General features: G+C 42.1%; 2 protein-coding genes across 2 annotated transcripts; one reads left to right on the forward strand and one right to left on the reverse strand.

Annotated features, from left to right (window-relative positions):
• The first annotated feature begins 59 nt into the window (after positions 1–59).
• On the forward strand, positions 60–6,627 carry CCNA2 (cyclin A2). Its single transcript, XM_010709932.3, has 6 exons — positions 60–198; positions 512–735; positions 1,263–1,467; positions 2,469–2,582; positions 3,089–3,222; positions 3,674–6,627. The coding sequence occupies exons 1-6, from the start codon at positions 100–102 to the stop codon at positions 3,720–3,722; spliced, it is 825 nt and encodes a 274-aa protein (XP_010708234.1). The 5' UTR covers positions 60–99; the 3' UTR covers positions 3,723–6,627.
• A 125-nt stretch (positions 6,628–6,752) lies between these two features.
• On the reverse strand, positions 6,753–12,138 carry EXOSC9 (exosome component 9). Its single transcript, XM_010709933.3, has 12 exons — positions 12,009–12,138; positions 11,776–11,870; positions 11,018–11,137; positions 10,808–10,910; positions 10,094–10,231; positions 9,621–9,703; positions 9,278–9,410; positions 9,074–9,162; positions 8,743–8,889; positions 8,201–8,388; positions 7,780–7,858; positions 6,753–6,996 (listed from the first exon to the last, which is right to left on the reverse strand). The coding sequence occupies exons 1-12, from the start codon at positions 12,072–12,074 to the stop codon at positions 6,915–6,917; spliced, it is 1,323 nt and encodes a 440-aa protein (XP_010708235.1). The 5' UTR covers positions 12,075–12,138; the 3' UTR covers positions 6,753–6,914.
• Between the last annotated feature and the right edge of the window lie 428 nt (positions 12,139–12,566).

Genomic DNA, 12,566 nt, shown 5'->3' on the forward strand with positions numbered 1-12,566 from the left:
GCTGCCCGCCGGCCAGCAGCATTGCCCCAGCCAGGGGGAGGGTTCTGCCGGGCCCCTGTTATCGTGGCCCTTGCCTTCCTCCTAGATTCCCCGAGTATCATGGATATCTCCATCTCTTCAGAAGCGGAAGAGAGACCAAACGTTAACAACGTGCCAGACTACGTCAGCGATATCCACACGTACCTCAGGGAAATGGAGGTGAGATGCCACCTGTTCTCTTGTTTGCATATTTGGGCTGATTGCATCTGAGGATAAGGTACTGCTGCAGTGACTGAAGTAGAGCTAGGAATAAGTAAGTCCCTCTGCTTCCTGCTGGGAGGTTGGCTGTGCTCTGCACTGAGTGCAAGCTGCAAAGAAGATGATGCAAATGTAGTTTTCTGAATCCAGATTTACCGTTGCTTACGTGTGACCTGTTTAAAACAATCTAGATATGGTAAATGGAGTATGAGTGACTGCTTCCCTACCAGGCATCCAGTCCAAACTCAGTCTTGTCTGTCATCTGAACCTGCAGGTAAAATGCAAGCCTAAAATAGGCTACATGAAGAAGCAGCCTGACATCACCAACAACATGCGGGCTATTCTGGTGGACTGGCTGGTGGAAGTTGGAGAAGAGTACAAGCTCCAGAATGAAACTCTGCACTTAGCTGTAAATTACATTGACAGATTTCTTTCTTCAATGTCTGTTTTGAGAGGAAAGCTTCAGCTTGTGGGTACCGCAGCCATGTTGCTTGCATCGTAAGTGAAATTTCTTGATTAAAAATTCCACCTGCTGGTTTCGTACTAATGGAAATCACATAGCTTTCATAAGATAGTCTGTAGTTCTATTGTCTAGCAAGGGCTTCATAATAGGTTAAAATATATAAAAGTGTGGCAGCTCACGTGAATCTTCGCAGGTGAGATTGCAGGCTGTCTTTGTAAATGGGCCTAACGTGAGGATTTCCGGATGCAGGAGTGAAAGGTTTCTCAACAGTAATTAAGGCAATAGTAGGAAAGCGTATGAAAAGACAACTTGGTTTTCTTCTGGAATTTCCGCAACTCTTAAGTCCTAAATTACTTAATCCCCAAGTAACAGACTGTTGGAACTCTTAACTTCCAATTCAGCTGATTCAAGACCTACCGAACTGAGTGCAGCAAACTTGCTCAGACACTGTATCCAGCTACACTGGGAGTCAGAAGATAATTTAGCACACTGGTTTTCATGAAGTGTTGCTGGCTACCTGATTCTCTCGTCCCTAACTGTTTGCTTCTGTTTCTCACTGCAGGAAGTTTGAGGAAATCTACCCCCCTGAAGTAGCAGAGTTTGTCTACATCACAGATGACACCTACAACAAAAAGCAAGTTCTGAGGATGGAGCACTTAATTTTGAAGGTTCTGTCATTTGATTTGGCAGCTCCGACGATCAACCAGTTCCTCACTCAGTATTTCCTGCATCAGCAGACAAATGCTAAAGTCGAGAGCTTATCAATGGTAAGGCTTGCTAGCTCGGTCTGTGGAACTGTAGAGTTCTGTCGTTAATGCACTTTCCAAGAGCTGTATTTGTACAGACAAGAGGTAAAGGACTTTTTAGACTGGACTTTTCTATCTCCTAATATGTTCAAGTGTGTAATCTCTCTGGGAGACATCTGAAAAGTGCACATGATATGCCACGGGCTCCTCCAGAAGCAGTTCTGTACTGCTGAAAGCAACAGTGTCGTTGATACTGTTTGAAATATTCCATTACTATTACAGTCTGGTGCTCTGCCTGGCTCCACATGAATGCTTACTCAAAGCAGGCCAAGACTGCTGAATTTCAGTTTGGGGTTTGTTTCCCTGCTACGTGTTTCCCATGTTCCCATGTCTAAAATTGCCACACATGCACCTGCCCTCTCACTGGGGCAGAAAGGATTTTTATTTTTCCCCTCAACCAAGCACTGAGCTCTACATCCAGAGGCCAGTTTCTCAGCAGAGCACAGACAGTGCCTCAGTTGAAGTTATCTTAAAGCCTAACTGTATTGCAGGTACCAGAGTTCCTACATGAATGCCTTTATCGCACTGTGCAAAGGTCAGACCAATAATTCTTTCTTCTTGACCTCAGATGCCTCTGAAGATGAAATACATTGAAAAAGCTTGCATGAGAACAGTGTTGGACACTAGCTAACAGTAGATGCTATAAGATAAATATTTGGGGGTATACTCCTTGTGTTATGTTGCTGTTCTGTGACTCTCAGAATCACAAGTGGTGCTATAGCGTGCTCTCAAGTTTTCTGCGTCATTGCCTGCTTTAATATGGGTAAGCTTTGTCTTAAAGAGTATCAGCATTAATCCAATGGAACCAATCTGTGGGCTAAGAGTAAGTGGGAACTGGTAAAAACTGTTCCTCCATTTGATGGCAGGGTTTAGAAACTTAAATTCCTATCCAAATGAAGCTGCTTAAATGCTCTTCTGCTTTTTGGAAGCGGATGATTCATTTTTCCTTGTCTCCCTTGCAGTATCTTGGAGAGCTGACTCTAATTGATGCTGATCCTTACTTGAAATACTTGCCATCAGTTATTGCTGCTGCAGCATTTCATCTAGCAAGCTATACGATCACTGGACAAACTTGGGTATGTAACACTAAGACTTGAGCCTTCACATACCTGTATGCATGCTTAATGTAATTGAAGGAAGTTTTGAGTGCTGGGGCCTACACTGTTGAGTTTGGGACTGCTGGAGTTGGCAGTCCTTCCATACCAGTAACCTGTTAATGAAAGATTGTGGTATTTGAAAGATAGGGATGTCTTTTTTTGGGAAGGCAGAGGCATCTATGATTGCATTGTGTTCTATTCATCCTCCTCAAAGCTGTGAACAGCTTCCTTGGGATGAGGGAGCAGGCAGAAAGCCTAAGGAATGGAGGCAAGGAATACTTCTGCCCTGCAAAGAATACAGTAGTTCTCAGGATTCCTGTAGACCCACAGGAACGGTTCAAATCTGGGCAGTGATTATTGACCTGCTTTGTTCTTGAGATAATAGGACTGCTAGCATACTGGGCCAACACTGTTTCAACAGGGAAGCTTGAAAACCTCTACCAGAGTGACATAAACATGTTTCAGTGTTCCTCTTTTTTCCTCAGCCTGAATCTCTGTGCAAGGTGACGGGCTACACCCTTGAACACATTAAGCCTTGCCTCATGGACCTTCACGAGACCTACCTCAAAGCAGCACAGCACACACAACAGTCCATAAGGGAAAAGTACAAGAGCACAAAGTAAGTATCTGCAGAGACGTGTGGTAAGCCAGTCTGCTCTGCCTGAGCTTAACTGGGGCTGGGTGGGTTAACTTGGAAGTCTAAAGTCACTCCAAAGTGGTGTAAGTGAAATGGTTGAAGAGACCCTCAAGGTCCTTGCGCAGTCTTTTATTGAGCAATGTTTCATGTTCACCAGGCCTAGTGTCACTATTCAAACCACTGCCTGAACTGGGTAGGTAGAAACTGGAGGAGTTGACTTGGAAATTCCTACCATTGCTAGGCAGGAGAGTGTGTGTAATGCTTCAAAAAATCCATGCTGGCGTGGTGGCTGACATACTCCAAAATGTTTCCAGCTGGCTGAGCCTTGTAAGCAGTGTGCTTTACTGCAGTATCCGTGTTATTTTTTTACAGCAGAGAGCACTTCAGCAAGATTCCATCTTGCATCTCTTTGTGTTTTTTTTCCTTTCTCTAGGTACCATGCAGTATCGCTTATTGACCCACCAGAGACACTAGATTTGTAATAATCAAGAGACTTATCTTTTAAATACGTAGATGTATATTACAAGAAAATGATGTACAGTTTTTAAACGTGGTTCAAAGTTCTAGGTGTGATTACTCAGAATATTAATGCAGGTTTTGATTAGCTTAATTCTGAAGTTAGTTTTATGTGGTTTTAATGTAAATCTTTTGTACATGCAGTCTTCTTAAAATATGTAGCTATGTTTTTATAAGAATGTTCTCTTGAAGCACAGAAGAGAAGTAACCATGAAGACCAAGTCAAGTCTGAGACTTATCTAATTATAGACTTAACAGTAATACTAGCAGTGCATTATTATCACAGGACTTTTTCTCCTTCCAAGTAAGAGGGACTTGAACTCCACAGTGGTATCTGTAGCATTTTTACACTCTCTAATCTAAGCTGAGACTTAGTATGACTAAACAGCTACAGTACTGGAAGAATCTATTGCAATAAGGAGGACACCTTGCTGAGATTGACTCTTGTGAGGCTCTCTGGGATGTGCCGGTTACTGGAAGCCCTGATTTCTCTTTAATGGATTACCTGCTCTTCATCATTAAAAGTTCAGAACTCCGCTGCAGGAACTGCACAGCTGAAACCAGTAAACTACATACAGAAAGTGGTCTTACTATAGTTAATTTTCTAGTTAAAGTTAAAACTGATACTAATTTTAAACCTGTGGAGTTCCCACTAATGCTTTAGCTTTTCCAATAGCCCATCAATGTAGTAAATAAAACCTACGGCCTGCTTACCTCTTTAGGGGTGGTGGAATGATTGTACTGCAGGAGAGTGAATTACTGCTCTGTGCCCTGGAGAGGAGGCGGTGGCTTCTAGGGTGTGTGGGCTGCGTGCAGAATGGTATTAATTCTGTACATCTCTCTCAACTGGGAAGGATTCTTCTTGTGGCATGCAGCAAAAATGTAAACCAAGTGATCTTACTTTTCCTTAGTTACTAGAACTGCTACATGAACAATCTAGCGTGTGTCATTTGATGAAATGGACATCTACCTTCAACCTGTATAAATGGAGTGATGCTCCCTGTACCTACTGTTCTTTGTGTATGTAAAGAAGTGATGCAAGGAGGTGCTGGATTTAACTGAGCCATTTCTAGGTTGGCAAATAAACAAGTTTTGTACCTGCTCTTAGCAGTCTTGCCAATACCTTAAAGTCACTACCTCGTAGTAATACCATCTTAAATCAGCACTGTTTTTGATTCTTTTTGGCAAGAGCTGCCCCTTGCCAAACCTGTGCCCCTTAAACTTCAAGGTGATTCAACACTGGTTATCTGCACACCAAATACTAACAGTATAAATTCTACGTATGTGTGAAGTAGCGGGTGTGGGCTATTTAAGAAAAAAAGAAAAAGGAGATAAAATCAGCAGCCATCTATCAAGCTGCCATATACGCATTACTGTGAGACCTTTTACACATCTAGATTCAGTTACTGAAAGCTTGCTGTTCTGTCCCACCCTGCTCTGTGGTTCAAGCCCTCCATGAACCAATTCAGTTACTAAACTGCTCTAGCCAAGTGACTCATCCAGTCAAGGCAAAAGTATGCAACAGAGGCTGCTCTTTAGCTAAATGTAAGCCTTTTAGGATGTACTTTAACTCTTCCATATATTCTAAAGTTTAGCAAAGGGCCATATTCATTCTGTTGGTCGAGCTTGTTCTTCAGTAGTCTTCAGTTAGTTTAATTTCAATATCTTGCCACTGGAAAAGCTAAAATCAGTTGGGAAAGACTGCAGTATATCATGTCTACTGCTTAGTATTAGAAATGCTCTACCCTTGCAGGACAGGGAATATGTATATACAGGAACATATGTGCCACAGTTGTGACGTGACTTGGTGACCTTGGAAGGTCAAATCAAAAAGCTGCATTGGTCAGTATCCTTTGAAGATCACAATGCTTTTTGTGAGAAACAGGCTTCTGCTTTCACCTTCCTGTGGCATCTACTGAGTAACTTTCAAGACCGCTAAGAAGCATGAACAGTGGAAGAGGAGTTAATTTTAGAGAAGCATATTTTCCGCAAAGAGTAGGTATCAGTGAAGTGAATGGACATCAGTATTATAGTATTGATTTACTGCTTAATGAAATGTCTCCTTGCTGTTTTGAATGGAAGCCATTCTCCTACTGTTCCCATAGCACAGAAAAAAATTCTCCTTTGCTCCCTCAGCTTGCTTTCAGCAGCCAGTATCTGATATGACTTCCTGTACAGCCTTAATAATGCCTTAGTCACAGGCTACCATCGCTGCCTAGTATGCCTGTGTTCCTCTATGCTTGCTGACAGATGCAGTAATGTTCTTTTCCATCTTTTCATTCTCTAAAGCTAATGTGGGGGAAGATTCTAGCTCTCACTTCCATGTTTTGATTAAAAAAACAAAAATCCCACGTTGTGCTTTATTACTGTTTTGCCTATCTACTGTACCTTCTCCCATTCTGAAATAAAGCCTTTTGGAATGGAGGATGTCAGCTGTTAAGGAGAAAAAGAAGATAAATAGTAGTGGCAAAGTATACTAGTTGTGTTCTTTAAAAAGGTTAAGGGCTTGTTGCAGAATAACCAACCTTCATTCACATCTGTGCTTGTCTCTTTTTACATCTTATTACAGCTTTAGTGGGGAGCTAATTTTTTTTTTTCCCCACTGTTCATTTTTAAAAGTGATGCTGGGAACATCTGTGACAGCTACTTCTCTCCTGTTCGTGTCATATAAAACTGAAAAAAATAGTCCTACATTACTCCTGTGAATATGTGCATGTTTCTTATTTACTTGGTGTTCAAAACAAAGCAGGCAGGTTTGAGACATCCTCTGTTTTGCCGGATATTAAATTCAGAGCCTAATTCTTTGAATATAATTCAAGAAAAATTCATGTCTGTGCATGTAATATTTAATTAAACTTTTCAAAAAACTGAGGTATGAGCTGCCTCTGTGTGGAAGTTCTACAGCCTCTCTTCTTCTGACCAGAACTATGCATCATGTATGAGTAATTCACGTTGGAATGGTGAGTAGTCTGTGCTGCAGATGGACACTACCACGCTTTCACTTACATTAACTTTTTATTTTAAGCTGTGTACAATTACATAAAATATACAAAGATGCAGGATGAGAGTTGAGGTGGGAGGAAATAAAGTTATCTACAAATTTAAGTTCAGTAATAAAAAAAATGTCACATTCAATGGCATTGCTGAATGGAATGGCTTTAACGTGAAGCTCTCTTCTTTCTCCTCTTTTTGTTAAATGCTTTCTTACTTGTATTTTCTTGTTTCAAGTTGGTCTGTGGTCTGAGAGTAAACAACACTGTTTATCAGATGTCTGTACTATGGAGTTCCATCTCAAAAGAACTGGTTCATTATCTTTAAGAGGACAACCACTCACTGTGCTCAGTGCAAAGTTCAGTCTCTAGAAAGCATTCTAAATACAATGAGGGTTACCATGGCTAAAGTAAGTTTTACTGTTGTATCCTAACTTACTTGAGATAAAAACCTATGATTAGTTATAATGTAGCAGTTCAAATTCACCTTTAAGCTCTGGTTCCTTTTGGAGTGATTAAGACAAGTCAAATATCTGGAGAGCACAGGAGGCTGCGTGCTCAGTGTGGTGGGGCTGTGCCCCAGCCAGCAGTGATGCTATGGAGCTGGCCTAGTGTATTTTTAAGGACAACACACACTAACTTCTTACCCCATCACTCCTTATCTTATTGAAAGATGACTGCCTGAACTGGAGGTGGCCAGGCTGGATGGGGCCCCAGGCAACTCCATGGAGTGAGTGGCAACCCTGCCCCTGGCAGGGGGTTGGAACTACGTGATCTTTAAGGTCCCTTCTGACCCAAGCCTTTCTAGGAGTCAGTGATCCACAATCATCTCAGATAGCTGCAGATCAGCCACAATGACTAGTCACCTAGGGGAGGAGCAAACTAGCACAGCTCCTCACTCTGCTGCATAATCTCCTTGATCAACCAAAACCTCTCTTGGCATGGGCAAAATTCCGAGCATAGGCCATGAATGTCCTGTTGTCAAGTATCCCTTACCTACTCCTTCCCCCTCTTAATTTCATACGGTGTTTACCTTGTTTTCTTTGGTTCTTCCTGTGGTTCCAGAATGACAACTTCTTCCTCTTCACTGTCAGACAGTACAATAGGTTCATCTGGAAGAAAAAAATAATTAAAAACTGATCCAATATGTATGAACACCTTCTGTGACCAGTAACTGCTGCGCTTTTTAAGGTGATACTCAGAAGTGGAAAAACAGGCTTACAACTACCAGTGCTTATTCTGGAGCTCTTCAATATACTACAGAAAACAAGGCTTTTTTTTGAAGAAAACAGATGTACAGGTGAAGCGAAAGTACCAAACAAGTACAACTTCCAAAAAGAAAGCGACTGCAATGGTTCTTTCTTCCTAAGGACATCTTGCACTTTTCTACTCTTTAATAATTTACACTTGAAGTGATATAAATAAATGCATGTAGTATCAAGATAAATAAATACCTTTAGCTTCACTCATCATACTTGTATCCTCTGTTTCTGTTCTCTGGCATTCAAAAGCAGTAGCACTGCTTTCACCTTCCTCTTCTGCTGCTTCTTCCCTCTCAGATTCTTCAAGGTCTCCCCAGGCATTCTCTATTCCTTCCCCAATTTGGGCTGTGCCAGGTGTGTGCAATATTGGTTTGGCAAAACTGAAGTAGCAAAGAAAATCTTGGAGTTAGTAATTTCACTGTATAAAGGCAAAATAGTAGATTTTCAGCTGTAACTTTTCTCCCCAGGCCTTCAGTGAAAGTTAAGAAAGAATACTCTTTCTCCAGATAGTGTGACAACTAGTTACTTCAGCCCTGTTTTGCATGCGATGTTAAGAATTAATTTAACTAAAAGCAGTCAGAACTAAAATCAGTGTAAGTTTAATGTTTCCTCTGAAGGCTATGAGGCTACCCTGGGCCATCAGCACTTCTAGAAGCTAGTATAACTCCCAAGCTAACGCAGATAAGAGGAAAGAGTTTTTTTTTTCCTCCTGGAATAATAAATAGAAAACGTACACTTCTGAAGGTGGGTCAGCTTTAGTTATGATCTCTTCTGCTTGTTCTTCCACATTGCTGGTATCTACAGCAGCACTGTCCATTTTGAAGGCAGTGATCTTTTGATTTGGTATAGATTCTGCAAAGCCAAACTTCCCACCTTCTTTCCTAGTCATTCAACAAGAGACAGTATTTCAGGATATTTCACATTTATGAATATTTTTCATGGAAATACTTGATATTTTAAATGACTACAAATCGAAACAACTTGCTGTTTTATTACAAATTGGCATTAACTTTTAAATTCTTTCTTAAAAATACTTATCTCCATTCCTTCCCAAAAAAAACTTACCTAACTTTCTGGTCGTTCTCCAAAGCTTTCTGAATTAATTCTGTTATTTCTGCAACTTTAACAGCTGTTATTTTACTGCATCTCAGAACCTGTACATTACATATACAGTAACAATTTAGAATCATGAAAACAAGACTTTTAAAATAGAACCATAGAACAGATCATAAGAGTAACAGATACTTAAATGTTGTCCTTGACTTTTACCTGATCCTTTAATAGCATAATCCCTCCACTAGACTGGATGGTACAAATTTCACGATGTTTATTCATGGCAATTACAAGGAGGCCATCCATTACACGTTCCTCTCGTTCATTTGGATCCACCAACAAATAAGTCCTAGAATCAACAGAAGTTTGAGGCTGACCTTGACTCCCCCATTACAATTTCCCGCCTATCTATGGAAGCTGCTGAAGAACAGCAAAACACGTGAATGTGTTAAGAAATCTGTCTGTCAACGTGAGTATTTTCACAGTGCTATTGTCAGTTCTGCAAAATTGTTGTTACATAAGTTGTTTCTGCCAAGAAAGGCTTTAAAAAAGATCTTACCCCTGCTGGAAGAAGGCAAAACTGACACAAATAGGCATGTGGTGGATGCTCAGGGGCACAGGATCACGCTCCTCAGGAGAGTACTTAGAAAAGAATCAGTACAGAAGACAATTATTTATGACGTTCTATTTTAAAAGAACGTATTGTATGAGAGAGACTTAAAGAAACAGGAAGAAAAGAAAAAAGCCTAGTCACCTAGATATTAATAAAAACAACCTTTTTTGGTCTTGTATAATACTTCCCGTTTATTACTTACGGAGGTAAACAGAATATTGCCATAAATTGAAACTGAAATAGTCTTACACTCAGCAGGCTTGCTTCACTATCCTTTTACATTTTGAATAGGAACACATTTATCCTACAGCTCTTTAAGCATCTTGAGTTTATCTGCTTACATCAGTATTTAATTCCTCCCTTTTATAAACCAACAGCTACCAGCAGTATGAGGCTTTCTGCAACCTGGTATGACTTACCACTGTTACTTCTTTTCCTTGCACAGAAACATCTGGTCTGCGAAAATGGCACAGGGCCACGATTCCTGCTATGCTGGCAGCATCAATAATGTTACCATCATGATTTAACAGGTGCAGATCCACACGAATTTGCCAGACCTGAGGGAAAACACGCGTAACTGCTTGGTAATGTGTAACATGATTCCACAGAAGCTATTCCTTTTCCAAGACACTTCCAGTTTTTGAGTACAGAAAGGAGCAGTTTACATTCCTCAAGTATTTGCTTAAGAAGCTAGGATGAAAAATCTTGGTATACTCAAGGTGTGCTAGATTTAAAATGCTGGTTAATTTGACAAAATAAACAACAGTTAAATACAATTTAAACTTTATTTTACAAAGAAATACATTCAAGTATGCACATCCCAACTATTCCAAAAGCATGTGTAGATCGTTAAGTTAAAAATATCCATAAAGCAAGAAAAAAATATTCAAGTCAAAAGTCAGTATTGAAAACAAGACAGAGCACCTGAAAAAGTGACTTCCATTTAAAATCATGAAATACATGATTAAACTCAGGAAGTGTTTAGATGTTGTACTAAGAGACGTGGCTTAGTAGATAAATATTGGTGTTGGACCAATAAATATGTGGATGGTTGGACTGGATTATCTTGGAGGCCTTCCCCAACCTTGGTGATTCTATGAAATCATCTGAAACCAGTAGTTTTTATCCCCTACCTTTTCACCAGCAACAACGCAGAGGGATTCAGTATCTATACATTTGGAATTTCTCAGACATCGTTCTATGAGCCTGTTCACTTTCACCAATAACTCAGATTGCCTGTTCAAACAAAATTAAATTAAACATAATTATGCTACGCACTTGTGCGTGTCAAAACAGTGGTTCATATGTCATCCTCACCTCAACTTTTTAAGAAAGCTACATACCTGCCAGGCTCAAAGCCAGGCGCAGCCATCGGTGAGAGCTCAAGGTTACAGAAGAGTATGCCTTCTGTAGCCCGATTTGGTTTCGGGGGGACAAGTTCACATGAGACTTGCCCAAGAACCCTGCAGAAGAAATTAGCAGCTAGGCTACAAAGTTTAGCAGGAAAACACCTAGCAGTGAAAACAAAATATATACAAAAGGAAGACCCAAGTGGATGTTTTTCCAACACATTTCTTATTACTCAACTCAAGTTTCTCACTCAAACTCTGTATTTAAACGCTAGTCAGAGATGAAAATAACTACATCTAGAAATCAGAGCATTCTTCTAACATCTAGAATTAAAGCAAGCCTCAAAACACCGGAGAACTGGAATACTGCACCCAGACCTGGGGCCCCAGCATAGAGAGGATGTAGTTACTGCAGTGGGTCCAGCGGAGGACCACGAAGATGATCACTGTACTGGAGCACCGCTCTTACAAAGACAGGCCGAAGGCTCCACGGAGCCCTCACTGCAGCCTTCCAAATACTTGAGAGAAACATAAACAGGAAAAGAACCAATTGTTTATTTTATACGGTCTGATAGCGATAGGACAAGGGGAGCAGCTTTAAACTAAAAGCGGGGAGACGGACGTTATTTGTCAGAAGTAAATTCCACGCTCCAAGAGCGGCGAGGCGCCGGTACGGGCTGCCCGTGGAGCAGCGGATGCCCCACCCCCGGAGACTACAACGCGCGGACCTCCCGCCAGCCGGTCGCTCCTACCTGGTCTTCCCCAGCTCCACCACGCAGCAGCCGTACTCGGGCCCGAAGGAGATGCGCACATTGCGGTAGTCGTAGCACTGCCGCCCGTCCAGCCGCTGCGGGGACACACACGCACGGGGCGGTCACCGCACCACGCCGGGCCGGGTGCGGCCGCAACGAGGAGCCGCGCCGCCCCGCACCAGAGGCGAGAAAAGGCCGGGGCAGAGTACAGGGAGGAGAGTCCGGCACCGCACCTTCCTCTCCTGGATGGCGCGCAGCAGGAAGCGCCGCTCGCAGTTCGACAGCGGCGTCTCCTTCATGGCGGAACGCGACCACAAGTACAGCGCGAGCTCGGCCCGTCGCCCGCGCGCTGTGATTACGTCATCAGCACGCGGCGGCTGGAAGGCGGTAGCGCAAGCGCTGAGCTTCAACCTCCCACCTCGCGCCGCCTCGCGGCTGTGTGCGGCCAACGGAGCAGCCAACGGGCGCCCCCTGACGGTGGGCGGGCTCGCGATACTTTGGTGAAGGCGCCCACAAAAGGGCCGATCATCAGGGAAATCAGCCGGAATCAAAAACCTGCGTGTCAGAACCCAGGCAATCAGGTTTTTCTCACGCAGAATTGTGGAGACATTTTACCTATGCTAGCTCGTATCTTTTTAAACCTTATTAACACGCTTAAGAAATCCCAGTGCAAACAGAAACACAAGGGACACTTCAGAAACATCAAGTTTTGGTGAGCAAGGGACACGTGTTGCCAATTTCTTTGCTGGTTTTAAATTTTCAGAGTAGGATACACGAGTATAGAAGTGTTT

Source organism: Meleagris gallopavo, chromosome 4 (genome assembly GCF_000146605.3).
Source record: "Meleagris gallopavo isolate NT-WF06-2002-E0010 breed Aviagen turkey brand Nicholas breeding stock chromosome 4, Turkey_5.1, whole genome shotgun sequence".
In the NCBI taxonomy this organism is placed as follows: domain Eukaryota; kingdom Metazoa; phylum Chordata; class Aves; order Galliformes; family Phasianidae; genus Meleagris; species Meleagris gallopavo.